At 43.4% G+C, this 26,357-nt stretch overlaps 6 protein-coding genes and 1 long non-coding RNA gene across 11 annotated transcripts in view; 1 reads left to right on the top strand and 6 right to left on the bottom strand.

Annotated features, from left to right (window-relative positions):
- Positions 1-62: 62 nt before the first annotated feature.
- Positions 63-3,412, bottom strand: LOC135088990 (uncharacterized). 2 transcript variants are annotated; one of them, XM_063984100.1, is made up of 5 exons: positions 2,103-3,412; positions 1,342-1,594; positions 909-1,008; positions 659-793; positions 63-567 (listed from the first exon to the last, which is right to left on the bottom strand). In XM_063984100.1, exons 1-5 carry the CDS (start codon positions 2,209-2,211, stop codon positions 184-186), a joined length of 981 nt encoding a protein of 326 aa, XP_063840170.1. In that variant the 5' UTR covers positions 2,212-3,412; the 3' UTR covers positions 63-183. The 2 variants fall into 2 exon arrangements, with proteins under 2 accessions (XP_063840170.1, XP_063840171.1); XM_063984101.1 differs by having other exon boundaries at positions 701-793.
- A 153-nt stretch (positions 3,413-3,565) lies between these two features.
- LOC135088985 (uncharacterized) lies at positions 3,566-8,512 on the bottom strand. Of its 2 annotated transcripts, none has more exons than XM_063984094.1 (8): positions 7,962-8,512; positions 7,430-7,682; positions 7,006-7,105; positions 6,583-6,717; positions 5,609-6,054; positions 4,430-4,529; positions 4,228-4,344; positions 3,566-4,055 (listed from the first exon to the last, which is right to left on the bottom strand). In XM_063984094.1, the coding sequence occupies exons 1-8, from the start codon at positions 8,068-8,070 to the stop codon at positions 3,684-3,686; spliced, it is 1,632 nt and encodes a 543-aa protein (XP_063840164.1). In that variant the 5' UTR covers positions 8,071-8,512; the 3' UTR covers positions 3,566-3,683. The 2 variants fall into 2 exon arrangements, with proteins under 2 accessions (XP_063840164.1, XP_063840165.1); XM_063984095.1 differs by lacking the exon at positions 7,962-8,512 and adding an exon at positions 7,776-7,951.
- A 60-nt stretch (positions 8,513-8,572) lies between these two features.
- LOC135088988 (uncharacterized) lies at positions 8,573-11,199 on the bottom strand. Its single transcript, XM_063984098.1, has 5 exons — positions 10,784-11,199; positions 10,370-10,625; positions 10,132-10,231; positions 9,613-9,735; positions 8,573-9,268 (listed from the first exon to the last, which is right to left on the bottom strand). Exons 1-5 carry the CDS (start codon positions 10,896-10,898, stop codon positions 8,876-8,878), a joined length of 987 nt encoding a protein of 328 aa, XP_063840168.1. The 5' UTR covers positions 10,899-11,199; the 3' UTR covers positions 8,573-8,875.
- Positions 11,200-11,954: 755 nt separating this feature from the next.
- Positions 11,955-15,409, bottom strand: LOC135088987 (uncharacterized). Its single transcript, XM_063984097.1, has 5 exons — positions 14,812-15,409; positions 14,438-14,693; positions 14,204-14,303; positions 13,937-14,065; positions 11,955-13,832 (listed from the first exon to the last, which is right to left on the bottom strand). Exons 1-5 carry the CDS (start codon positions 14,945-14,947, stop codon positions 13,440-13,442), a joined length of 1,014 nt encoding a protein of 337 aa, XP_063840167.1. The 5' UTR covers positions 14,948-15,409; the 3' UTR covers positions 11,955-13,439.
- A 1,149-nt stretch (positions 15,410-16,558) lies between these two features.
- LOC135088991 (glutathione S-transferase Mu 2-like) lies at positions 16,559-19,313 on the bottom strand. 3 transcript variants are annotated; one of them, XM_063984102.1, is made up of 5 exons: positions 19,053-19,313; positions 18,363-18,503; positions 17,885-18,064; positions 17,218-17,310; positions 16,559-16,976 (listed from the first exon to the last, which is right to left on the bottom strand). In XM_063984102.1, the coding sequence occupies exons 1-5, from the start codon at positions 19,296-19,298 to the stop codon at positions 16,737-16,739; spliced, it is 900 nt and encodes a 299-aa protein (XP_063840172.1). In that variant the 5' UTR covers positions 19,299-19,313; the 3' UTR covers positions 16,559-16,736. The 3 variants fall into 3 exon arrangements, with proteins under 3 accessions (XP_063840172.1, XP_063840173.1, XP_063840174.1); XM_063984103.1 differs by having other exon boundaries at positions 19,206-19,313; XM_063984104.1 differs by having other exon boundaries at positions 19,190-19,213.
- Positions 19,314-19,678: 365 nt separating this feature from the next.
- Positions 19,679-22,346, top strand: LOC135088992 (uncharacterized). Its single transcript, XR_010261353.1, has 2 exons — positions 19,679-21,201; positions 22,176-22,346. It is a non-coding gene; the product is annotated as an uncharacterized LOC135088992 (long non-coding RNA).
- A 1,755-nt stretch (positions 22,347-24,101) lies between these two features.
- The window catches only part of LOC135088895 (uncharacterized), a 4,787-nt gene continuing 2,531 nt past the window's right edge, over positions 24,102-26,357 (bottom strand). The window contains exon 5 of the mRNA XM_063983961.1: positions 24,102-25,956. Coding sequence (XP_063840031.1) covers positions 25,803-25,956 — 154 coding nt within the window. The 3' untranslated portion in view covers positions 24,102-25,802. The remainder of the gene's footprint in view (positions 25,957-26,357) is intronic.

Genomic DNA, 26,357 nt, shown 5'->3' with positions numbered 1-26,357 from the left:
ACGTTGTTGATGCTCCGCTCGGGAAAAACCTGCCCACCGCCGTGAGTCATATTTACTAGGTAGAGATTTCAAACGTTTTTATTCATAGCACTGTACATTGGGTAGGTGGACAGTGTTCAGATGGAAGGCAAATTTCTTTTGTTACCAAAAGCAACACCAAAACTTGTCTCAGATCTCCCGCCGCTACTCTTTGGAGGAGGAAGAGGAGGAGGATGTGAAGTGGAGGGGCAGGGTGGAGGTGGCGTGCGGGAGCGTGGAGAGCGGTCTGCAAGGGACGCATTGCAGGCACGACTTGAGTGCCTGCAGGACACGTTGCCGGTGGTGTAGGTTGAAACACACGAACACCAGCGGGTCAACGAACAAGTGAGTAAAGAAAACGATATGCATGGTGACGTAGGAGAGGGCTTGGTTGTCATATCGAGGCAGGAGATGGTAGATGGAGTGCGGGAGGCCGAGGAGCAGGTTGCTGATGAACACCGCCAACATGGCCCGCGTGGCCTGGTCCATCACCTGGCCCGTCGCTGCAGTTTCTGGGGTGGTGGCCAGGCGGTGCTGGTTGCGTCTTATCTGCGAGGATTTAGATACGTAACATCTTTAGAAAACGGAAAATTATTTAGGTTAAGGGTGTATCATGTGAACAGAGGAGACATGCACCTACAGCGAGTATCATGGAGAAGTAACAGGCCATCGTAAACACTACCGGCGCGAGGAAGTTGACCGAGTTGTAGATCTGCGACAGTACGAAGCCAGTGTATCCGCTCACTATGTCGTACCAGAAAGCAGCAAGCAGGAGCTGTTGGGATGAAAATAACCACTAAGTCAATCACTCACGAAACAGCGGATTGCATTGATAGCTATTGTATTGAATAATGTTTGTTAATCACACCGTAACCTCCTTGTGGGCTCACCAAGGTCATCACTGTGGAGTAGATCACGATGCCAACCAAAAGAGCGACAGCTGTGGGCATCTTCATCTCTCTCTTGGTGGATGACCACACTGCAACTGCCCTGTCCGCGCCAACGCCACGAACAAATAAATAAATTAATACCTAGCAAGTTTTTGCTTTCACAGTAATTTACTACACGGTATGAAGCAAGACTGGAATACTTAGATGAATCAGAGATGGCGTGAGAAGGAAACAGATATATGAATACCTAACAAGTTTATACTATCACAGTATATTTACCACACGGTTAGAATCAAGAGTATATGAGCGCATTAATCAGTGGCAGTGTTACCGCGTCCACGTGTCCTCGGGTGAGAAAATTCTTAAAACACACTTGACGAAATGGAGTAGAGAAAAGAATGGAAGCCAAGCGGCAAAGCACGCCAAGACTCACCTCAGAAGGGCCATGAGGCTGATGTGCAGAAGCTCCATCTCCGTCAGGATAATGTACATGGTGACCACAACGCGGATGGCCATTTTAGGAACCTGTCCGTCGCAGCGCACCTTGGACACCCCGACGTGGGCCATGAAAGGCATCACCAGCAGGCACATAAGGAGGGTGGAGGAGAAGAGGGCACATAGGAGGATCTTTACTGCTGGAGGAGTTCTTGAGCAGCCCACCACACACCACAGCGCCAGCACGTTACCTGTGGAGAAACATTCTATTTTAATTTTGTCCTGCAGTTCGGGTAACCTTTCGTAACTTACTAAAATAGTTAATTGCAAATCAGGATTACATAAAACTAGAGACGTTTAAGACGAGTATTTTACGAGACTCAATGCGCACATACCTCACTGACTTCAACAGAGCAACCATGAAACTCAATAAGTGCATACGAATTTACCAAAAATAACATTATATAAAAAGGTTACCCGATTCAGAGGGTTAATTGGTGCCATTTTTTTTTTTAATGATTGATCGATTGAGCAATCTGCGTGTCTGTAATTTCTTCATGTTTTGCTTTTGAAACGAGTGATTAATGTGGAGTTATCATGAAACAAATACAACTTCGTAATTAGCATTCGTTGAATCCCATATATTAATGAAACACTCTATTATTATTATCGTTATTCTTCTTCTTCTTATTATTATTATTATTATTATTATTATTATTATTATTATTATTATTTTTATTATTATTGTCTACAACTCACATAGAGTACCGACGAGACAGACAGCACTACAGTAGATTATAAAGAAGTGCAGCAAGGAGTCTGGGATGTCTCCGTTAAATCTGCTCCAAGTCACGGTGCAGTTCGCCATGTTTCTCTGTCCCTTGAGGCTTGACGGGACCTAAGCATCACTCGGTCCTCGCTACCTCAATTACTCCACGGTGACTTGTGAGGGCTGGAGTTTCACGCATATAGTTGAATGGTCCATTGGTTCAGTTGTCCACCAACTAGATGAGTTGTCTGTTAGTTGATTTGTCTGTTGAGTTGCCCGCTAACAAGTTGAGCTGTCCAGTGGTTGATCTGTCTATTGAGTTATCCACTGGCTGAACTGTCCACTGACTGTATAAGTAGTACAACAGTATGTATTATTTTCCTGTTACTGTTCACTCTGATTTTGCTTCTTTCTTACACCACAAAGTCAGAATCTAAACGGTGGCACTCATTAGAAGCTGCGTGCTTCTTGGCAGCGAAACACGAGTACAGTGCACTAACAAAACATTGCCGGGTCACAGGCTGGGAGGAGCGGCACAACCCTTATTCGCTACGTCTGGCAACACACTGAGTCCCGCTGTTCCTGGCAGTGTGCGGCATGACAATGCACTCTTCCTTAGGGCCTGGAAAACACTAGTAGTAGTATTTTCCCACTACCTGGTTGGAGTAAAGGTTTCACAGGCCTTATTTTCCACATTAACTTTCACTCGTGCCAAAAGAGGGATCTACAAATACATTAGGCCCTGGAAAACTTTATAATATTGCGTAGCTCTTTCCTACTACTCAGATGGAGTAAAGCTAGGAATGATTTTTACTTCTTGCTCTCGGAGTCTAAAGAAGGGATCTACAATTACCTTAGTACTCATAATGTTTTTGGGAACAACTGTTTGTCCAATAGCAGCTGAAGTTGAGCTTTGAGAGATTAGTTATTCTACAGTAGGAACACACACACACACACACACACACACACACACACACACATGATGTCACGCTCTCATTACGTCACACCGTCAACACTTCCCCGGGAAATCCTCGGTTTCAAATGTTGCTGGTCTCCGGAAGTTAATTTCTTTTACTGGTCGTTGTATTTGTTTTCCTTCGTGCTGTTTTCCTTGAAGGTTGATGAGTGGTGATAATACTGTATGGCATATTCTTTTAATGTAAGAGGGCTTCTGGCCAAGAAAAAAAAAAAAAATCTCACTGAAGATGCCAATCCCAAAAGAGAATTATTTTTTAAAACAATATTCAAAAGTCGAGAAGTATCTTGAAGTCTTCCTCTTGAAGGAGGCAGAAGGAAATATAAAGTCAGGCAGAGAATTCCAAAGTTTACCAGTAATTTGATTTGCGTGAAGAGACAGTTGGTTATGAATATAATTTATTAGTTAAGATTCACTAGTTAATAAAATCATATTCATATTATGAACGGTGAAACTAAATGAGTATTCCAGATCAGATTTTCAAGTTTATTCTTCACATGATCAAAGAACTAGCCAAGAGCTACGGAATATTTATAGAAATTACTGGAAGGTAACAGGATCGCTAAGACATAACAATAAGAAAACTCATATATCCTTAACTATGATTCTTCTGCGACATTTTGGAGGAGGCGGAGGAGGATGTGAGCGGAGGTGGCGCGCGGCAGTGCAGAGAATGGCCTGCAAGTAATTCAGAGCGGGCAGGACCTGAGTGCCTGCAGGACGCGTTGCCGGTGAAACACACAAACACCAGCGGGTCAACGAACAAGTGAGCGTAGAAAACAATGTGTATGCTGACGTACGGGATGACATGGACAGCGTGAGGTAGAATGTGGTTGATGGAGTGTGGCAGGCTGAGGAGCAGGTTGCTGATGAACACCGCCAACATGGCCCGCGTGGCCTGGTCCATCACCTGGCCCGTCCCTGCCGTGTCTGGAGTGGCGGCCAGGCGGTGCTTGTTACGTCTTACCTGTGAGGATAAGGAATCTGCATCATTAATGGAGTGAGAGAAAAAAAATACCCATGAGAACCTGATTAATAATTTATATAGCATTTAAAAATTAATCTGGAGAGAGAACAGTGTTTAACAATACCTGTCCTGGCGTGGAGAGGGTTCAGTCCAGGCCAGACTCATTACTCACCGCGAAAATCATGGAGGAGTAACAGGCGAGGGTGAGAACCATTGGCAGGACGTAATGTAGGACAGTCACAAGTCGTGATGGTGTCGTGTGCATGTATGGCGACTCGGCAATGCAATCCTGTGTGGAGGATGGAGGTTGAAAGGCACTGCAACGCTCACAAGGGTAGAACAATGATCGTACAAAGAGTCTGCCGTGATCTTACCACAGTGGTAGCAGTAGCAAAGACAACGACGCCCATCACCAGCGCCACGCTTGTCCGTAGCTTCAACTGGTGCCCCTGAGGGTACCACACCGCCACCGCTCTGGGGAGAAGAATAAAAAAAAAAAGAAAAGAAAAAGAGGAAGCATGTACTTAGACGGACATGCTTTGATTATCGCAGATTACTGAATGAAGAAGATACGGACACCTTCCCTTCTTACCTGAGGATGTAGTATACCTCAGACGCCATCAGGATAAGTGAGACTCCTTCATACTTTGGTCTTCCTTACGTTTTTTCTACTCGGGTCTTAATAATAATAATAATAATAATAATAATAATAATAATAATAATAATAATAATAATAATAAAAAGAAGAAGAACACCATCACCACCACCACCACCACCACCACCACCACCAACAACAACAACAACAACAACAACAACAACAATGATAACAGCTGATAATAGCATACATACACTAGTATACATACTTTGAATACTTTATTACATATAAAAACATACAAGTAAAGGTGGATTTACTTTTTTGTTCCCCTATAAGTCAGGGACAAGAGTGCAGTCCGATGTGTTACATTCACTAAGTATAATGTTGTGCATGAGGGGAAACGCCCTTCTTTTTGTATGTATATGAGAGACGGCACCGCTTTCTTCGTGTTGTCATGATCTGCCTCGTGATGCCTCGTGATGCCATGATGACGATGCCTCGTGACCCAAAAATGCATAAATTGTAGTGAATATTCTCACGTTTATAGCAGTGCGGCTTCTTTTTATCACACGTTTCGAAGTTTGTCCCACCTCGTCCACTTTAAAAAAAAAACTCTTGCGAAAGTGCCTGGAGTTTTCAAGGGCGTTTTCAAGATTGTAGTGACAACCTCCTCTCATTTTCACGAAATTTAAGAAGCTCCACTGGAAGTATTTGGAGTTTCCATGAAGGTTTTAGAGCGTTTTCAAGATTCCGCAACATTATTAAAAAAAAAAAAAATGAGAACGATACTAATGATTTGTTTGGATCTTAAAAACGGTACTGATGAGAGATCAAAACGTAAAAAAAAAAAAAAAAAAAATCCCGCTCTGTAGACCATAATGTTCTGCCGAATGTCAACCCAAGAATAGAAAGAAGATACCAATGTGCCCGAATCAGCGCCTTCCACGTGTATCCTTACTTGGGGATGTTGTCGAGTTGTAGATTGGGTGGCTCTTGTTTTGACTTTTCTCCTGACGAAGTATTCCGTTGCCCTTCCTCGACGTCCTTTTGAATGGAGGTTGTCTGAGTGGTCAGCGAGGTAGGCGGTGACTCAACCACCGTGTGGGTAGCCAGGCAGAACAGGGACCTGAGTGCTTGGAGGACGCGCCGCCGGTGGTGCAGATTGGAACACAGGAAGGCCAGCGGATCAACAAACAAGTGCGTGAAGAAGATGGAGTGCATGATGACGTAGGAGAAGACACGGTGATCGTAAGGCACAATGTGGTAGATGGAGTGCGGCAGGCCGAGGAGCAGGTTGCTGATGAACACCGCCAGCATGGCTCGCGTGGCCTGGTCCATCACCTTGCCACTGGCCACTGTGGATTGTGCGGTGTTGGCAACCAGACGGCGCGTGTTGCGTCTCACCTGAAATACGACCATTACTTATTCTCTCTATAGAAATATCACCCAATTAATACATGTGACACTTAATTAATTGTCAGCTGACTCCATGTTATCTCTCTGGCTGCTAAGTAAAGGCAATATGCACTTGTTATTCGATGCGAGAAGGTCTGTGTGAACGACGTTACTGATCAAGAATGAAACCAGAAACTCTGAAAGGTTTGCAGCATTGTTTACTACTCGGTGGTGAGTTTACAAATCATACTGTAAACTTGTACTACGTCCTTTATTGTGAATTTACACCAACAGAAGCTCTGTACAGAATATTTACAAGTACCTATGAAAAAAGAAGAAAAAAAAGGAAAATTAAAATAATGCTTTTCAATGTCTAGTCAGCATAATTCTTAGAGGTCATTGTTAAACAAAATACATATCTCGAAGTGGCTTGGATTAAAGAATGATGCGTCCATAAGTACAGAAAAGCACAGGACCTGAGAGGAGGACAAATCAATTAAGGAGTTACAGAGACATGACGGCACGTGGGGAACTTACCACGGCAATGGTGGACAGGTAGCAGACGAGGGTGAGCAGTACTGGCAGGACGAAGTGGAAAGCGTTGTACACCTTCAGAATAATGTATCGTGTGTGTCTAGGCATTAATGTCTTCCAGAACTGTGCCGCCACCAGCTGAAAGGAATATCATAGATGAAGAGTAGCCGTAAAGGTGATAATATGTATTCCGTCAACGAAAGCTTTTTAATCATCACCGGAACAATGATGGAGAGGAACTGACGAGGCTGACCGAAGCAGAGATGGAAGGAACCCTTAAAAAGGCAGAGATACATCTGGGTGGAAGTGTAAAAGTCGGAACTCTTTAAAGACTACAACAAGCATCTGCAACTCCTGTATATGGAGATGGGGACCTAGACAGAGACTCAGAGGGTAACAAGAAGACAGAAAAGAGTTTGTACGCACGATAGTCATCGATGTATTGTAGAGTGCGATCCCGACAGTCACTGCAATGGCTGCGCGAACCTGGATCTGGCGCCGCATAGGTGACCACACGGCCAGCGTCCTGCAAGAACCATGGGGATCACGATACGCCTTGCCGTGGATGCTCTATGTGAAATGCTCTGATTTGTGTACTATTTATGACACCTTGATGTTTTTAATGCACACTGTATGAAAGTCACACTCAATACTTCAACTGAATAATTCAAGATGATTCTACTGAGGAAAAATAGAACTACAGTCACTAAAATGTTTGAACTACGCAACCACTCCTCTTACTGTCACTGGTGGTCTTCAGGGTTATGACACAAACCTCCACCAATCCACTGTACACTTGAGAAGCCATAACTGTTTAAGAGTAAGAATAAAACACTTGATATCCACTAACCTGAGGAGAGCCATAACGAAGATGTAGAAAAGCTCCATCATGGTCAGCACAATGTAGTTCAAGATGACCACGTGTAGCAGAGGCCGGGGCACTCCCCTGTCGCACCAGAGTTTGGCCAGTGAGAGGTGCACCATGAAGGGCATCACCACCACGCACATGAGCAGGGTCGTGGAGAAGAGGGCGCACAGGAGGATCTTGCTGGAGGTGGATGTGCGGGAACAAGTCACCACGCACCACAACGCTATCCCATTGGCTGTGGGAGGGAAAAACGTAACATTACCAGAAGGAGGGAAAAAAGAGAGGAGTAAACATAACGAGTCTGAAGGAAGTTAAAACGATACATTACCTGAAGGAGGAGAGAACAAAGATGGATTTAACACACGCCCTTACATATGAAAAAAAAAAAGAATAAATGAATAAATAAATAAATAAATAAAGTATAAAGAAATAAAAAAAAAAAGAAAATGTATCATGTTCCAGCTTTCAGTGAAATTGACGCAGGAAACACGTCCTTCCCGCACAGAAGACTCACCAGTGATGCCAACAACACAGATGGCGCAGCAGTAGAAGACAAAGAAATGCAGAAGGGAGTCTGGGATGTCACCGTTGAAGGTGTTCCACGAAAGGCTACAGTTGGCCATGCTCTCCACGCAGTCCTTACAAAGCCTTATGAAACACTGACAGGTCCTCTACTCTAATGCTTTATCTTTTATCTCTAGACTCATTTCCTATTCACCTTAGCCCTTTCAGGCCAGTCAGTCAACACTTGCCATTGGAAACTCCAAATGCCAAACTTTTGTAACCAGTCAGTCAATCTGTCAATCAGTTAGTTAGTCTTACCAACTCAGCAAGGAAGCAAAATATAATGTAATAGAATGACCGTGTCGGACATTTTGACGTCCGACGTCCGTATTGATGAAGTGTGATAAGCTGTTATATATGGCACGTGTCATTCGGGGTGTGATATAGAAGCCCTCGGAAACTCCTTCCGCCACCCTGGCCTTGGTAATGCCCCACTCCTTATCAGTCCAGTGATATTCCCTCCTGACGGTGGTGTGTGGTAGTGGCGGTGGTATGGTCCATCTAAACAAAATAAGAAATACAGACATGATTGATGAATAAGGAGATTGAAAGGTAACGTAAGGGAAAAATATATAATGAGATAAGGTATGGTAAAACGAAACTTAAAGACATTTCTAATGTATTCATGGTTGTAAAAAAACATACGAGGAACACAGGAATGTGGAAAAACAGAATCAGGCAGAGTTGCAGAGTACAGACACAATTGATAAGGAAGTATATAATAATGAGATATATAGATTTTTTAACATATTATCCAATCGACATACATACTGGTACAAGAACACGCGAGAAACACAGGAACCTGGAGACACAGAATAAAGCAGATTTCCTGAGTGCACAAGTGTGGGTGGCGTAATACTGGAGTTAAACATTAGTGTCCGCCTGTCTGTTTGTGGAGGAGTGGGGGTGGTTGTTGTCATTTTGGGAGGCGCTGGAATACTGGACGGTGGACGAAGCTGTCGGCGAGGACAAGGAATGCGTCACTTTCTGCATGTAGGAATGAACGCGAGTGCGGTAATTATTATTGAACCACACAAAGACCAGCGGGTCCACCATGAAATGCGTGGAAAACAGCACGTGGAATATAACGCTCATGTACAGCGGTTGTTTGCCCATGAGGTGGAAGATGGTGTGCGGTACGCCAAACACCAGGTTGCTGAGGAACACCGCCAGCATGGCCCGCGTGGCCTGGTCCATGCTGGAGACTGACTTGGCCTGCTGCTGACTGGCGGCCAAGCGACGCTTGTTCCGGTGTATCTGAAGTATGAGATTGGCATTTGACTTCATCGTTAAATGTATAGCATTTTGTAACGCATTGTTCCTTGATTCATAGCAGCATCAAAGAAGCATTCCCGAGCGCAATTCTATTGAGTGAGAATTTACACCAACCAGTGATCAAATCCAGTCACCGATCAGCTACTCAAATGATTTAGGGTGAACTGGTCTCCTGGCAAGGATTATATTCAGAGGTGAAACTTGAAAACCATACGTGAAGATCTATAGGTATTCATGTTCATGCCCTGACAAGATTCCAGTGTAACCTTTGGTGCCTGAACAGGTCTGCTCCAAGACTACTCAAATACTATGACAATGTTACTCACAGCCACTATCATCAGGATGTATGCGACGGCGGTGATGACTGCCGGCAGCGTTGTGTTGACGAAGAACAGGATGGTGACGAGGACCATATGCGCATCACTCATTACCATCAGCGCCACTAGTCCCTGCCAAAGATTTTGTCGTCTAGAGGAGGATGGACAAGGAATACTAAATACAAGAAAAGAAAAGCTCTTGAATAATTGCTGTCCCTATAAAGTTGAATGGAAACTGGTTTCAATAGGGTTGGCATATTTCTTTCTGGATGTTTTTTGATACTCCTCTCTTGAAATAGTCCAAGTCGTAGGAAGGTAAAAAAAAAAAAAAAAAAAATAGAATCGCGTTTAATATCAGCAATATTTTCGGCTCGTGTGATGATAATGATATTATCCTTCCCATGTTCTGAACACCCCGTGACAAAGTAGTGCTGGCAACACGAAACGCTGCATCTAACCTCCACCATGTTTGGTGCAGGATGCGTCAGTTTACACCAAGGAAGCTAGAGAGAGTCAGTTTACACTCACCGCACCGCTGACACCCGAGTACAGACATATCACTGTCACCAACAGCGAGGCGCCGCGGATCTCTAGAATGCGAACTTGTGGGGACAATACCGACACGGCCCTGCAGGGAAAGGAAGTATCTTGTCCTTAAAGGCATCAGACACACTAGAGACAGTTTTGTACAACCTGAGTAAAAGTTTGCTTTTTTTCATCTTTTTTTTACCATCGTCTAAATAATTAGTAACTGAGGTTTTCTTACCTGACCACAGCTACAACAGCAATGGAGACCAGCTCTGCCGTTGCCAAGCTGGCGTACACTGCACTGTTAATATCGACGACCATTCTAGAGATCCTGTGTGGATTTCGCGTGAGGAGGCCGATTAGGGTCTCTCCAACCCCAGGTCGCGTCACCAGGCAAAGCATCAGGGCGGGCAGGAACACGCTGAACAGCAACACCTTCACCGGCCGGCGCGTCTTGCCGCACGTCCCCACGCACCACAGCGCCAACGCGTTACCTGAGGAGTAATGCAGACATACAAATTACAAAGTCCATACCTTGGCGAAATATTGGATGGATCCATATAATATAATATAATATCCATATAATACAATATGGATGGATCCATATTATTGTGGATGGCAGCTTCGTTCATTGGAGATGCCGCACGCGTACCCAAGGTGCCGATGACTATGACGCAGTAACAGTGGACCAGAGCAAACCACAGCAATGCAGCGGGCACTGGCGCCTCACCGGGTTCGTACAGGGTGTTGTTGTCTGTCGTATTCATGTCTTGCCAATGGTCTGGTTTCTGCAAACAAGCCACTGAGTCCTAGACCAACCAGCAGTGTCCCTCCGATCCTCGATCTTTTCGGCGTCTGGTGATGCACTGGTGCGTCCCTAATCCATATCAGGGGGATTTCAGTTGCGTATACCCAGCGCACGCGCCGAGGGATGTTGTAGTGTCTCGGACCTTGATAAGTCAAACTTTAGGAAGTTTCCGAGCGTTGGTAATACCGGATTGTTGGTCAGCTGTCTTTGGTGGCTGCGCTGCTCACTACAAGAGGTGGCTGTGATAACGCGCCAGCCACAGCCACATTCCTCTGAATGCATGGGAAGATGAAGTTTTTCGATTCCTCTCCTGCTGCACTAACTAGGTTTGTTAGCAAGGACTTTGAATGCATGGACCTACAGAATAGTAGCATTTACAGAGACAGTGTGAATCTCAGACACACGACTTCAAGGAAGGCTGCTGGCGAGATCCAAGAATGAATCAACTTGGAAAGAAGAAAACAAACATATCATGACTATCTTTTTATTTAGAAAAAAAAAAAAAATACATTTCCGATATTCCCTATTTCATTTCTCCTTCCAGAATATACAGAGAGAGAGAGAGAGAGAGAGAGAGAGAGAGAGAGAGAGAGAGAGAGAGAGAGAGAGAGAGAGAGAGATTGATGGATTACGCTCCCCAGTCCTGAGTTATCAACGTGAAAGATGCTATGGTTGATTTCTATCTATGGTGTTTTAGGTGAGGCGTATATACTCGTATGATTCTGTGCACATGATGTGTGTTGGGTTTAGAATGTGTTTTAAATGTTTTCCTGAGATTCAGTCGTCAGAAGTGATTCTCTCTCTCTCTCTCTCTCTCTCTCTCTCTCTCTCTCTCTCTCTCTCTGGAAATTAAGACAAGCAGTGAAAGGAAAGTGATATATATAGAAACTAACATGTAACAGACGATCGACAGACACACACAGGAGAAAAGGTCTCACTACCAGGTCACACAGTACAGGCCAGCATGCCTTCAGTTACTGATACTTGCTGAGTCTATTGACACTTTGGTCGTTACTCCTTATGCACTCACACACACACACACACACACACACACACACACACACACACACACGCACGCACATGCACCGAGGCCCATCTTGACATTTCATATAATCGACATACTTCCGTTAAGTTTCACAACATCAGTAATACCAAGGATTTGCTCATCTTGTCTTCGGTACCTCAAGACACTTATTCTCAAAATTTTTATAACCCTTTTAGACTACACTCTTTCGGGACTGGCACCTTCAGTGGATCTTTTTTTTTTTTATAACTTTTTTTGTTGCCCTAGACCAGAGTCCCGTCTCACGTAAAGAAAAAAAAAAATGTCTCTCTCTTACAGTGGTGGATGTGAAAACGTACATGCACCGTGTAGTCTGTAAGTCCCAAGATGCAGGATTTTCTAAAAGTCATTGCATTGTAGGTTTAATTGATTTATTGTTAACTGCAGGCTGGTTGACTGTATGAAGCGTTGGTAGTGCAAGAGCATGACTTAGGGCCTGTCCACACCAGGAAACAATGGCCTGGAAACAATGCTTACAAACTGTTTGCAGACACCTTGCAGATATTTGAAAATCGGTTGGAAAACAGTTTGGAGACATTTGAGAGACGTCCATCCATCCTTTCATTCATCTATCCATCTACTCACTTATCCATCCATCCATCCATCCATCCATCCATCCATCTATTCATTCATCCATCCATCCATCCATCCATTCATCCATCCATCCATCTATTCACTCATCCATCCATCTATCCATTTATCCACTCATCCATTCACCCATCTCTCCATCTACTCACTCACCCATCCATCCATCCACTCATCCATCCATCCATCTCTCCATCTACCCACTCATCCATCCATCCATCCATCCTCTCATTCATCCATCCATGAAATCGGTTTCTGAAATGTTTCCAAGGCGTTCCTTTGTGTGGACATGCCTTTGAGTGCACGTCATGGCATCCGACTTCCCGAGGGTATTGTGCGCATATTAGCTGAGGCAGACACCGTAAAGATAACAGTGCTAGATAAGAGAGGATGCTGAGGAGAAGGACACTGATGAACGCTAAACACAAAGGAATGTGGCGTAATATAAAACAGTGCATTAGAATACAATGACATGTAACACTGGAGTACAGAGCAACGCCTCAGTCACAGTGTGAATCTCAGCCACGCTTCAGGAAGAGAAGCTGCTACTAATATTTAAAACGAAAATTTTTTAATACAAGAAACACACACAAATCAAACTCCTTCGCTCCTTTCGTCTCTCCAGTATATAAAGATAAGGCAACAAATAAACAAGCCACATCCTCACACTACAAACAACGCACATAAACTAAACAACAAAAGACAACACACCTAATGCATTATTTCTCTGTCCAACATGTCTTCTGGCTACTGAAGTTCGCTCTATCATTAGTGAAGAAATGAAAGAGTATCTATTCCTCTGTACACTTCGTGGGGAGCATTCTCTGCCTGAAGGCGCGGATGTGCTCAGCCTTAACAGACGTTCTCCTCCTTAGGGTCGGAGTCGTGGTGGTGGAGGTGATGGTCACTCGGGGAGACTGAGCTGGCGTGGAGGAAAGACGATGTAGGAACCGAGGACAGAGACTGCGTCACTTTCTTCATCCGGGAAAAAACGCGTCTTCGGTAGCAACTGTTGAACCACACGAAAGCTAGCGGGTCCATGACGAAGTGTGTTGAAAACAACACGTGGAATAAGATATTCATGAAGTGCGGCTGTTTCCCCATGAGGTGGTAGATGGAGTGTGGCAGGCCAAACACCAGGTTGCTAATGAACACCGCCAGCATGGCCCGCGTGGCCTGGTCCATGGTGGTGGCCTCCCGCTGCTGGTGCTGACTGGCGGCTAAACGACGCTTGTTTCGCTGAAGCTGAGACAGAAAATTTGCATTTGACAGAGACGTTCAGTGTATAACATTTTGCTCGTAACTCAACTTTGCATAAGGCAGTAAGTGTACCGTTCTTTGTTACTCACTATGTATATCATGAGGACGTAGGCGCCGGCTGTGATGAGTGCCGGAAGTGTCGTGTTGATGAAGAACAGGACTGTGACAAGAATCCTCAGGTGGTCCATCTCATCTGTCACCACCATTACCAGCACCCCCTGCAACGGTTCACCTCATAACAAAGCTGTCAGCCTCATCATTATACCAATTAATATTAGACCATCGAGAAGAACAAATGACCGTGAACACGGAACACGGGCCCTTCTGCCTGACGTAAAGTTCAGGTGGTTACTCACAAGGCCGGTGAGGATGGAGTAGACACATATCGCCGTCACCAGCACCACTGTGCCCCGGAGCCCAAGCGCCTGCCTCTGAGGCGCCCATACTGACACTGCCCTGCAAGGAAGAGTGCCCTTTGTAACTGTGGCTAGAATACTACCATAGCATTAAATTGTACCTCCTGGATTAGTTTTGCACCAATTGCACGAACCTTTACTGGTCTTTTCAAGGTCTGGTATCTGTCCTCTTACCTGACCACAGCTACAGCAGCTATGGCGGTCAGTTCAATCTGTGCCAGGATATTGTACACAACCATGTTGATTTGTACAACCACTACTGAGACCCTGTGAATATCGCATGTGAGGAGGGCGATTCGGATCTCTCCAATCACAGGTCGCGTCGCCAGGCAAACCACGAGGGCGGGCAGGAACACGCTGAACAACAACACCTTCACCGGCCGTCGCGTCTTGGTGCACGTCCCCACGCACCACAGCGCCAACGTGTTACCTGAGGCGTAATGCAGAGACAAGTTACTGAGTCCTGCCTTGACGAGACTCGTTTTACTAGAAGTTTTATGGCATTAAGTGGATATCAGCTTCGTTCAGCCGAGATGCGAAGCACTTACCAAGGGTGCCGAAGACGACGACACCATAACAGTGGACCAGAGCAACCGTCAGGAATGCCGCAGACACTGGCGACTCCCCAGGACTATATATATTCAGCACATTACAATTTTCAGTCTGGTTGTCCGTTCCGTTCATTTCGACTTGATCTCAGCTTGATCTCTAGGAACGCAAACTTAAAAAAATTAAACAAATCTTCGGAAAATATTGATTGCACGTGTATTAGAAGTTTTGTAGGTACGCCTTGGTGAGAGGTGCCACTGAGGAGAATAGCTGGAATGATGTCCTGAAATTAATGACATTTCAGGCCAACCACCATACCATGTTGAATACACCGTTTCGTACGACCAGCGAGATTAAGCAATGTTGGGTCAGGTTAGTACTTGGATGGGGGGTGGTGGCCTGAACTTAATGACCGACCCCTTCCTGCACTTGTCTTGTCGACACTACCGGAGGGAGGAATCTGAGAGCACGTACTTAAAGCGACACCGGATGTTGAAGTGGGAAAGACCTGACTAATGGACGTGTTTATCGATCGAACTGAGTGTCTGTTTTACTTCACTGCTCCAATCCCATCCTGTTCCACACACACACATACACAAACACACACACACAGCTGACATGTGGGGTCCCTAGGGACCAAGATGGGTCCTCTATGCTTCCTCCTTCTCATTAACGACGCCCTCACTGACATCCCCCCATCGCTGGAAGTATGTGGACGACTGCACCGTGGGCATCCCAGTTTCTACCAAGAACCCGGACTACTCGCCACTGCAAGCAATTCTGGAGCGACTGCAGACGTGGACGGAGGAGAGCAGGATGACCATCAACCACAGCAAAACTGTGGTGATGCATTTCTGTACCTCCTCTGTACCAGTGCCCCCTCCCCAGCTCACAGTGGGCCCTCACCCCCTCCGGTGGTCCGATGTGCCAAACTTCTCGGAGTCACGGTGGACGACCAGCTGACCTGGAAGCAGCATGTCGCCAGCACCGTAAGATCAGCTACCTACAGGCTGTACATGCTGCGCAGACTCAGGTTGCTGGGGACGCCGACAGATGAGTTAAGGGGGGTGTACCTCACCTTCATCCTCCCCAAACTCATGTACGCCTCCCCAGCGTGGTCCTCCTCCCTCACACACACTCAACAGCTACAGCTAGAGAGTGTGCAGAAAAGGGCGTACAGGATCATCCTTGGCCCTGCCTACACCACCTATGAAGAAGCCCTGACCACACTGAGTCTGTCCAGACTATCCACCAGGCACCGAGAGGCTTTGGAAAAGTTTGCAAGGGGACTGCTGCATCATCCACGTCTCAGACACATGCTGTCGCCTGACGTGCCTCGCCCGGTCCGTGTCACCAGACACCACAACAAGATAACGCCCGTAAAGGCGCCGCGCACGGACCGGTACAGACTCAGCGCGATTCCCACCATGGTGCGAGCCATCAATCAATAGTATTTCCCTCCTAGATTAGACTTAGCTTTAGGATAAATGTTAAGTATTTCCCCATCCCCTCTGTACATTTTCAGTTTGTTAACTGCCTAAAGAATAAACCGTTTATTATTATTATTATTATTATTATTATTATCATTATTATTATTATTATTATTATTATTATTATTATTATTATTATTATTATTACACACACACACACACACACACACTCTCTCTCTCTCTCTCTCTCTCTCTCTCTCTCTCTCTCTCTCTAAGAAAAATGGTAAAATACTAGAAAAGAATGATACACTGTACGGTTTAATATACTGTTTATTAACGAGACAGTAACTCTGGGAATCTCATGTGCCCTGCGATGAAAACCCAGCTGTAGTGTATGGAGTGGCTAAGGGAAAATCGGCGAGGTCTTCTCTTCTTCAGCTCCACGTAATTCTTCCTTCACTCTCGTCAACTCCACGCTGGAATTACTAACTTCTTTATTTCTTCCCATCCTGAGCCGTTGTTTTCTTTGCTCGCTGCTCGATTTCATAAGCGGCGTACTTGTTGAAAAGCGGCGCCGACATGAAGGAGGGACTTACCATGTACTCGCGGATAGGTTCCAAACCCTCGAGGCAAGCCATGAAGCGTTGCAAGGGCGGCGCTGCTTCCAGGCACGTGGGATCCAGGACGCGGTGCTGATCCAGGAATTCGTAGATCAGGAAATCCGCGAATGTTAGCTGGAATGAGAGAAGGGAAAAGTTAAAGGGAATAAGCAAGAGAGACAGAGAGTTTAACAGGAAAAAAGGAGAAAATATAAAAAAAAACTACAAATCGAAAAAAAAAATCTAACAATCAAAAGTAAATAGTAGATATCTAGTTAGTAACGGAACTAACAAACATGATGAATAGTTCAGTAAGGAATAGATAACCGCAGTAATAGTAGAATAGCAGAAACAGTTACGTATCCTGGGTACTCACTTTTTCTCCAGCAAACCAAGATCGATGTCCGAGGAAATCAGAATATTTTTTAATCTTCTCCGGTAATTTTCTCAAGTACTCTGGCTTCTGGTCCTGCAGAGAGAGAGAGAGAGAGAGAGAGAGAGAGAGAGAGAGAGAGAGAGAGAGAGAGAGAGAGAGAGAGAGAGCAGGATTAGTGTTTCATTTGTCAGACATGGAAATCAAAAGGATAATAGTAGTAGTAGTAGTAGTAGTAGTAGTAGTAGTAGTAGTAGTAGTAGTAGTAGTAATAATAATAATAATAATAATAATAATAATAATAATAATAATAATAATAATAATAATAATAATAATAATAATAATCAGGATTGGAAAAGAGAAGAACGGGGTGAAGGGAGAGGGATGGAAAAGAGTAAGAGGAGAAAAAAGAAGAGGAGGAAGAGAAGAGGGAAGATGAAAAAAATAAAGAATGGAAGGAAAGAGGAAAGTAGGGAAAAGGAGAAAAAAGAAAAAAAATAGGAAGATGGAATAGAGGAAAGAGAAAAATAAAAAGAGAGATGAAGAATAGTAATACGTAGTAAATGAGGAGGAAAGAAAGAGAAAAAAAAGTTAACAAAGAAAGAGGAAAGAGAAGAGAAATAAAAAAAAAATATTGAAAACACCCCAATATCTGTATCTAAATTCTCACGTAATCATAATAGCAGACATCCCACAGTTGTGTCGCCAGATCCATTGCATCGTTCACTAAGATGTCAATACGCCTCATCTCCTCCTCTGTCTTCCCATCCAGGTCATACTTGCGTCCCAGATAGCGGAGGATGGCTAGGGTCTGACTGAGCTTCACGTCTCCGTCTATGTAGTAAGGAAGCTGTAGGGATGGAAGACAGGAAACCATGAAGATACAAGGGAAGGATAAAACACATGAAAAAAAAAAGAAAAAAAAACTTATGGTAATTATAATAGATGAAGTGAAAGGATGGTGAAATATATAAAAAATGATGGACAGGCAGGGAGACAGAAGGAAAGACGAAGTAGGAATATAAACACACACACACACACACACACACACACACACGGCAACAAATAGGAACAAACACATACACAGGCAGGCGGACAAAACGGGCAGGCAAACGTGCAGGTAAAGGCAAGCAGGCATTGATAATTACATTAGGGAAGTCAAGGCCGAGGTTATACTTGACGGAAAACCAGCAAGTCTTGTCATAATCCGGAGGGTCTCCTGCCTCGTACTGCTTGTCTTCGTAATCCACCCTCTTGTATGCCAGCAGGAGGCGAATGGGCTGTGCTAACTGAAAACAGGGAAATAATTACACATGAGAACTTAACATGAACTATAGAACTTAAGAAATTAAGGGAAGCTGCAAGAAGTCATCAGGCCAACACGTCGCAGTCCCTTTATAAAACATCTCTCTCTCTCTCTCTCTCGGGGAGCAGGCAAGTTACATTATCAAATACTGAAAATGCCAGATAGTGTTGGCAGCTACAACTATCTTACTATTTTTTCTCCGCTATGTCTTATCCATGTAGGAGGGAAATGTTTACTGTGTCTAAATAAGAAATTAATCTTCAAGTAGGTTTCAAATAATTCTGGAAATTGAGCCGGTATTTCCCTTATGAGGCAAACCAAATATGTATACTCGTTGTTACCTCAAATCATTAATGTATATTTTCTTTTCTATCATAGATCTATCGCTGGTTTATAAGGCTACATCACACAAGTGTGGCCCGCTACACACACACACACACACAAACACACACGTCCTCCAACTGTCAGCTCGTGGCGGTGTTGGCAACTACTAAAAAGATGACACTGGTATCTTAAATTGATGCGTACGTACGCAGCGGGTTTTCCAGTAGCCAAGCACAGGACGCATGGTGGCTAAGCTTTTGTAGCACTGAAGGCAATGACGCCGGAGTCTGAGTTCAGTATTCAAGCCAAACACTCTGCTAGCGATGCCACTTGCCAAACTGTTACCATGAGCATATACTACCCCTCCGTTGCCGCCCTCCCGCTGCGACCTTGAACTTGGAGCCGAAATATAAGTCCCGATGGCTCGTTGTTGTATTCTCTTTTTTTCTCCCATGAACAGGCTGCGTAATAATTGCCTTTAAGAGATAAAGAACACTATTTTTTTAATTCTATTTTATTCTATTCTTCAATTATAATGCCTAGCCGTGCCAGACTCTCTGAATGAAATTTGAGGGGAAATGTTAATTAAGTAACGGATGCTCTCGGCAATCTGGTGACAGTGGCCAGTTACTGATATCTGGGAAGAAGCGTTTTGGAGAGATAACAGCTAGAATAATAATCTTGGGTGACTTTGCTAAAATAAACGAGAGATGAAGGAAAAAGAAGTGCTGTTAAGAGACAAGATCCTAACCAGACGATAGACAAGGCAGGCAACATCCGCGGTGGCCGTAGCGTATAACTTAAAACCTTATTATGTCTTCCCGTTCCTCCACTTGCAGTTGTATGGCGCAACTAATGTGTTGGGAGGTGGCGACACTCCCCAACTGAGCACTCTCCGTTCTCTCCGAAGCTTAAGAGAAAATGGTGGAACTGCTTTTGTTGGGGTAACTGAGCTAGAATTCTCCCACATAGCATTTTACTCTACTGTGTGGAGTTAATTGCGCTTATATTGCAGCTTGTCCAGCCCGTCCGTCTCTTGCAGGAACACACATGGACGGAGTTCGAAGACAAGCATTACAAGTGTGGTCCGGCTCCTGGTTGTGACAAGACTTGGTGGTTCGGCGTCAAGGAAACATTTGGATTTGATTTCCCTAATATAAGTGTGAGGATGAATGAGAATGATGATGCAAAAGTGAAGAGAAGTGTTTGCAATGATAGGGAAGAACAGAATGTATGGTATTACCTCTTGACAGCATGTCACACACACTGTGGCCAGCTTGTGAGAAATCTGCCGTCATACTCCTTGTGTTAGAACAGAAAAAAAAAAAAAAAACATTCATTTGACTCTGCTGCTGTTGCATGTTCATTATCATCCTTGCAGCTTCCCTAAAACATCAATGGCGACATCAAGGTGACACGGAGCAGTGCCATCATGCGTTACACTGCTTGCAAACACGAAATCTGTGGCAAAACTGAGAAGATCCGCATTGACATCCAGGAGAACCAATCTATGGACCTCCACAACGGTTTCGTTCACCTTTGTTACTTGATATATGTATGTAGTGATGGAGTTTTCCCTTGTTTTAAAATGATTTCCAAGATTGGTGCAGCGACTCATACCACAGGGAGATTATAACGTGCAAGAGTTACTGGGATCCATCTCCTAAGTCTTTATTTTTATCCATACGGGACTGTGGCAAGGAGGTGTATCTACAGGTTCTGCCAAAGAGCATCGAGAGGTTCTCAAGGACACGCTCTTGGTTGGCAAGTGATGATGTAAGCATGGCTGGTGCCCTGTTGAGATGTTCAGCCTTGGAGGATCAGAGTATCATTGAAAATATTTATCTAAAGGTGGGATTATTGTCATGAGAGGTGCACTTGTCTAGGATCGAATCTTGAGTGATCATTAAGGCCCGAGTGCTTTTTAAGATAGCCTGAACTGTCTTAACACCACACAAACTCCTGAGAATGTAACTGAAGGTTTGAGAAGTGAATATTAATGCTTTTTTTGTCATTTTACAGTACTGTTATATCTATGACCTGATTTAGATGTTTGGTAGGTAAAATAATCCATAACAGAATGAGAATTCATAATTTTGTTCTTAGTAATACATTTTCCTGATCTAAATGTTGGTCAGCTTGAGGTCATTTCATAGTAGAAAAACATCTTTGGTTGTCAGACGTTGAACGAAATTATAAACTTTTGTATAGTTTACGAGTAAAGTGAGAAGATTGGATAACACGACAGTAGGTGGCGTGGTGGTGGAGGTGTGACGTCAGGAGGCCAGTCAGGTGATCAGACGAAGGTGAGGGTCGAGAAGAAGAGCCCGCCCATTTGGGTGTTGGACGGCTTAGAGGTAAGGCCATCATTCTAAAACACTTCTGCGCCGCACATCCACTAATTTCGAAAGGTTCTCGTTGAAGTTACACGGGTTGTTAGGTGTGTTTCTCTAATTCTAGTGATAGATTATGAAGATTTCTACGTTATAAACAGAAGGAATACTCGTGAGAACCTGGCTAATCATCTCTGTGTCCTTTAAGAATAGTAGTTGAAGTTACACGGGTTGTTAAGGGTGTTTCTCTGTTTCTAATGACAGATTATGAAGGTATCTACTTATAAACAGAAGGAATACTCGTGAGAACCCTGCTAATCATCTCTGTGGCCCTTAAAAATAATCGCGGTGAAGGCACGAAGGGTTTCCGAATACGGGCTAAATGCACTGATGGACTCGTTAATAATTATTGCACTGCGTTTCCAGATGTTACAGCGCTGTATCCTTTACTTTCAACAGGCCAAAGTGTACTACGTTATTAAAGTTTTCAAGCGTAATTTCGTGATTCTAGTGATCGTTTAACAAGGGGAATGCTTCCTTAATGAGGGGAATGGTGATGAAAACGAATAGTTAACTAAGTGGCCTTTGAAAATACTCTTCATACGAGCTTTATCTTCCTTTTCTGTCTTCCTTCTTTTCTTTCCCTCCCTTCCTTCCTTCCTTCCTACCTTCTTTTATAGTGTAATTGCGGTCTTTATGATATACTATACATCGTTTACTTAAACTTTGACTTAAATGCCTATCATAGTAATTATATAGACTCCTTGTTTTCTCTCCTACCATGTACGCAGGTTTTATTCTTATATTTAAAGGTTTCCGTACAAGGCTGAATGAATAAAAAAAAGAAAATACTGGGAAAGGAGTCCAGGTAATTACGTATTTCATCAGTTAGTGCAATTGGGATAACTGATTGTTACTAGGTAGTTATTAGTGTTTGCCAGTAGTCATATTTTTTTATTTTATTTAGGCAGTATTCTAATGTGTTCTGCATATTCCAGGTTTGCAAGACAGACAGAAAGGCGACTGAGAATCGATGAAGGAAGAAGATTGAACGGCGAGAGGAAGTCAACGAGCAACAGACGAGATGGACAGAGAACAGAAGACTGGGGAAGAATTGGTAGTCGTAGTAATGGTAGTAATCTAAAGTGTAATAAAAGTTCCTGATTACAGCATTTCTTTCGTTATTCCTTCAGTACTTCCCTTACCTCCTTGTTGCCGATGAGGAAAATAAAAGTCAGTCATTTCACATTAATTTATTACATAGAAACTTTACACCACAATACAAATCACAAAAAACGTACATCAGAAAGCATTAGTTTTATTTACCTACCCTTCACTCCTTCAATAGACACTTCGATACTTGCCTCGTTAGTAACTGCTTGTTGCCTCGTTCAGCTCACGACTGCAGAGCCTTGTGGATAACTCAAAACAGTCGTTAGTAGAGGGGTGAGAGATGGAGGTGAAGGACACACACACACGCCGGGGAAGGATGAGAGTTGGAGGAAGTGGGGCACAGGAGTGAGTAGAGCCCCACTACTCTCTACTCTAATATCTACCCTACTACTACTACTACTGGAACCCTCTCACTGCATGCACCCACCCAACCAAACCCACCACCTCCCCCGACCATGCCACATACACGCGCACACATACAGAGGAAGGGGCAAGGGGGTAGGGTACAGGGAGAGAGGGGGCAGAAGAGAGCTGCGTTGTCCCCTAAGGCTCCACCAGACAACAGGAGGAAAGGGCCTCGGTTCCCGCTCCTTCGTCAGGCAGCAGCTCCTCCGTCCCTGAGGGAAGAAAAGGGCAAACGTGTATGGAAGTATGAAATAAAGTAAACTGCAGAGAGAGAGAGAGAGAGAGAGAGACTATGGAAGGAAGGAAGTTGCAGAATAATAGTACAATTAATTAAACAATACGTATTCACAAACATATATAACCACAGTTTGTTTCAAATCAAACACATTAATAAAACCAGAAACTAACTTACCAAGGGAACAAACAAATAAAAATCCTAACCGAAAAAGGCAGAGAAGGGTGGTCTTTCCCTAATGCTTTCTGATGTACGGTATATACCTACAATAAAACACAATGCCTTTTCTTGAACCTATAACGGAATGGCTCGAGGCAACAAACGTATGACAATGAAGAAAATATAAATAATTATCTTATAATAAGTGCAATAGTAGTAGTAATGGTGGTGGTGGTGGTGGTGGTCTCCTGAAAGAGGCCTCTCGCTACTGACGAAGGGAGGAAGGTATCAGAACATCATGGAGCAGCCTTGGTGTTGATGCGCGATATGGTGATGGTGGTGGTGGGGGTTGTGGTGGCAAGGGAACAGGGGCCAACCGGGCGGAGGTGTGGATCCGTCATCTCTTCATCAATGTTCACACTGATTCATTGCTTCAGTATAGTCTCTCTCTCTCTCTCTCTCTCTCTCTCTCTCTCTCTCTCTCTCTGAAAATAAAATTAAGACAAATTGTGATAATGAAATCTGTCATCAGTCAGTTAATCTCTCTCTCTCTCTCTCTCTCTCTCTCTCTCTCTCCTAAACACCCGCACGCTGCCATATTTCTTTCACTTGCACTAACACAAGACACAAAATCCATCACTTCGGTCCTTTAAGATAAACCGAAAACATAAAATAAAACAAGCAAGAGTTAAAGATTTAAAGTTCCCCATTTAAATGTCCAGTAGGATGCACCTGAATACATTTACCCTAATTTCTACCTCTCCCCTGCATTGTAATTTCCCACGCATGCAATATATATTCCCTGTGTCATTATGAATAACTGGTAGCTTTCCTGACATCGGTAATGCAATAAAATAAGAGAAAAACAATATTTACTTATCTCTTGGCTGCTCTCATATCCACCTCGTCCGCCATTACAAGTTGCGTTCATTGTCGGAAGAAAACAAATGAATTCCTCATGGTATTCTTTAATAAAACTGTTCATAATGGGCACAAAAATCCTCTTGGTAATATCTTCAAACAATATTGTCGTCGATATTACATTTCCTCCGTGTGTTAAGGGATATCTGCTAAGTTTCTCCACAGACAAATTCTTAGTGGGACTTTCAAATCATGCGTTTTGTTGAAGCATTTTGATTTGATTCGGAAAGTTTGAAACATTGGCATTATTGACAGTATTAGTGCATTATTAGTACATATAGCAGTAGTATCAGTACTAGTGGTGGTGCTAGTAGTAGTAGTAGTAGTAGTAACAGCAGTACAAGTAGTAGTTATGTCTATTAATGCCATGTACAGCTCATCATAAGTTAAGTATAAACACTACACTACCTGCCTTAAACACAAATCATATAAATGCTCATGACTCCACAAGATATGACGATATACGATAATTATGGAAAACGTACGATAGTTTCCCCTCATCAACATTACCTGCATGAAATATTACAACAAACAAATAAATAAATGAATAAATAAATAGATAAAAAGCATGAACATACATATAAATAGATGAGAATGTATTGCAATAAACATCTCTGCGATAGCATATATATTAAACAATGCCTTAGAGTTTAGAAAATATGATTATTAAAGTCATTCTTTGTTATATTAGATAAGGAGTTTTTTTACTATGTCTATTAGTAACAATAAATAGAAACACACGGAGTAAGGTGCAATAAACACACACTTATCTTACAGGAAATAAAATGACAGATATATAGAATGTCGAGAGGAGAGAAAGAAGTAACTGAAATTATAAGTACGAGTCGGTGAAAGAAAAGAGAGAAGGAAGTAAAGGAAACAATAAGAAGAGAAAATAAAGAAAACAACAATAAAGATATCATAAAACAGGGAACTTAATATGGAAAGCAATAACAACAGTAACTGATGAGCCACTGCAAAACACACACACACACACACACACACACACACACACACACCTTTCCCGCCTACAACAAGGATATTCGCTTTCACACTAACTTCACGTACAAGATTAGATAAATTTATGGATGAGGATGATAGGTGGAAATACGTAGGTGAGTTTCAAGCAAGGATTGCCGCGTTTAGGTCTGAAGTCTTGCTGCTTCCTTTATCTTCTTAACTCCACCGCCTGCAGTAGAGCATGTAGCAAATTTCTTCCCTCCATTATACAGAGAAACTAACACAAGGACAGTCATCAAGTACATTCAGTGACTTAACTCTTTCACTAATGGAAGGAAAGTGGTTTTCAGAGTGGTAGATGAATGGAACAGACTCAGTAATCAGGGTATTAGTGCCGAGTCAATACGGAGCTTTAGAAGATTAGACAAACTTATGGATGGGTGGAAGTAGGTATGCGTGTTTTATAAAGGGACTGGCACGTGTAGGACTGATGGTTTGTTGCATATTAATTTATGTTCTCGTGTTCATTTTTGGTATATCTCTCGTTGATCACAAACCAATCTGAAACATTCCTTCTTGTTCTACAGCCACCTGGAGATTAGAAAACTTCTTGTACGTATTTATGAAGGCTTTCTACAGCGTTCTCAGTGGTGTCAGCTGTAACAAATTGCAGTGAAAGAGTTAGGGCGACGCAATAACAGGAACATGAGTGTCCACACAGTTACTCCGACTTCCATTATCTAGAGAGCTAATGTTGGCGTGCTTGGAGAAGTTAGCACTTGCCACCAGCCGCCTGCAGCAGGGCACACACTGGCTTCTTGAACGAGCTGCACTTGTACTTGTCACAGCTGGTCTTTAGTAGCGCGGAGTCCTTGAAAATCTTGAGTTCTTGTTGGTACTTACTCGGTGCTAGGAACTCCATCAGGCTGCGAAGGAAGGCAACGATAGTGAGGTAATGGTGAGGATCAGCCTTGTATTCTTAAACGCTTTGTTCTCTCATCACGAATGCTCTATAAAGACCACAGACACGAATTATCATGGGTGTTTTTCTAATTGATGATACAGAATACTTTTTAAGCTATCACTAGAATCGAGAGAAAATTCTGCTGGAAACCCGCAGTACTTTCCACTAAAGTATGTTAAAAGCAGAGTGAGATGCCGAGACATCTGAGAATACGGATTATAAAGATAGAAATTGTTAGTCTAAGAGGGAGAGAGAGAGAGAGAGAGAGAGAGAGAGAGAGAGAGAGAGAGAGAGAGAGAGAGAGAGAGAGAGAGAGAGAGAAAGAGAATACTAAGCCAAAAACTGAGAGAAATCATAATAAGA

Source organism: Scylla paramamosain, chromosome 32 (assembly GCF_035594125.1).
Source record: "Scylla paramamosain isolate STU-SP2022 chromosome 32, ASM3559412v1, whole genome shotgun sequence".
In the NCBI taxonomy this organism is placed as follows: domain Eukaryota; kingdom Metazoa; phylum Arthropoda; class Malacostraca; order Decapoda; family Portunidae; genus Scylla; species Scylla paramamosain.
This window is presented reverse-complemented; position numbering and strand designations above follow the sequence as displayed.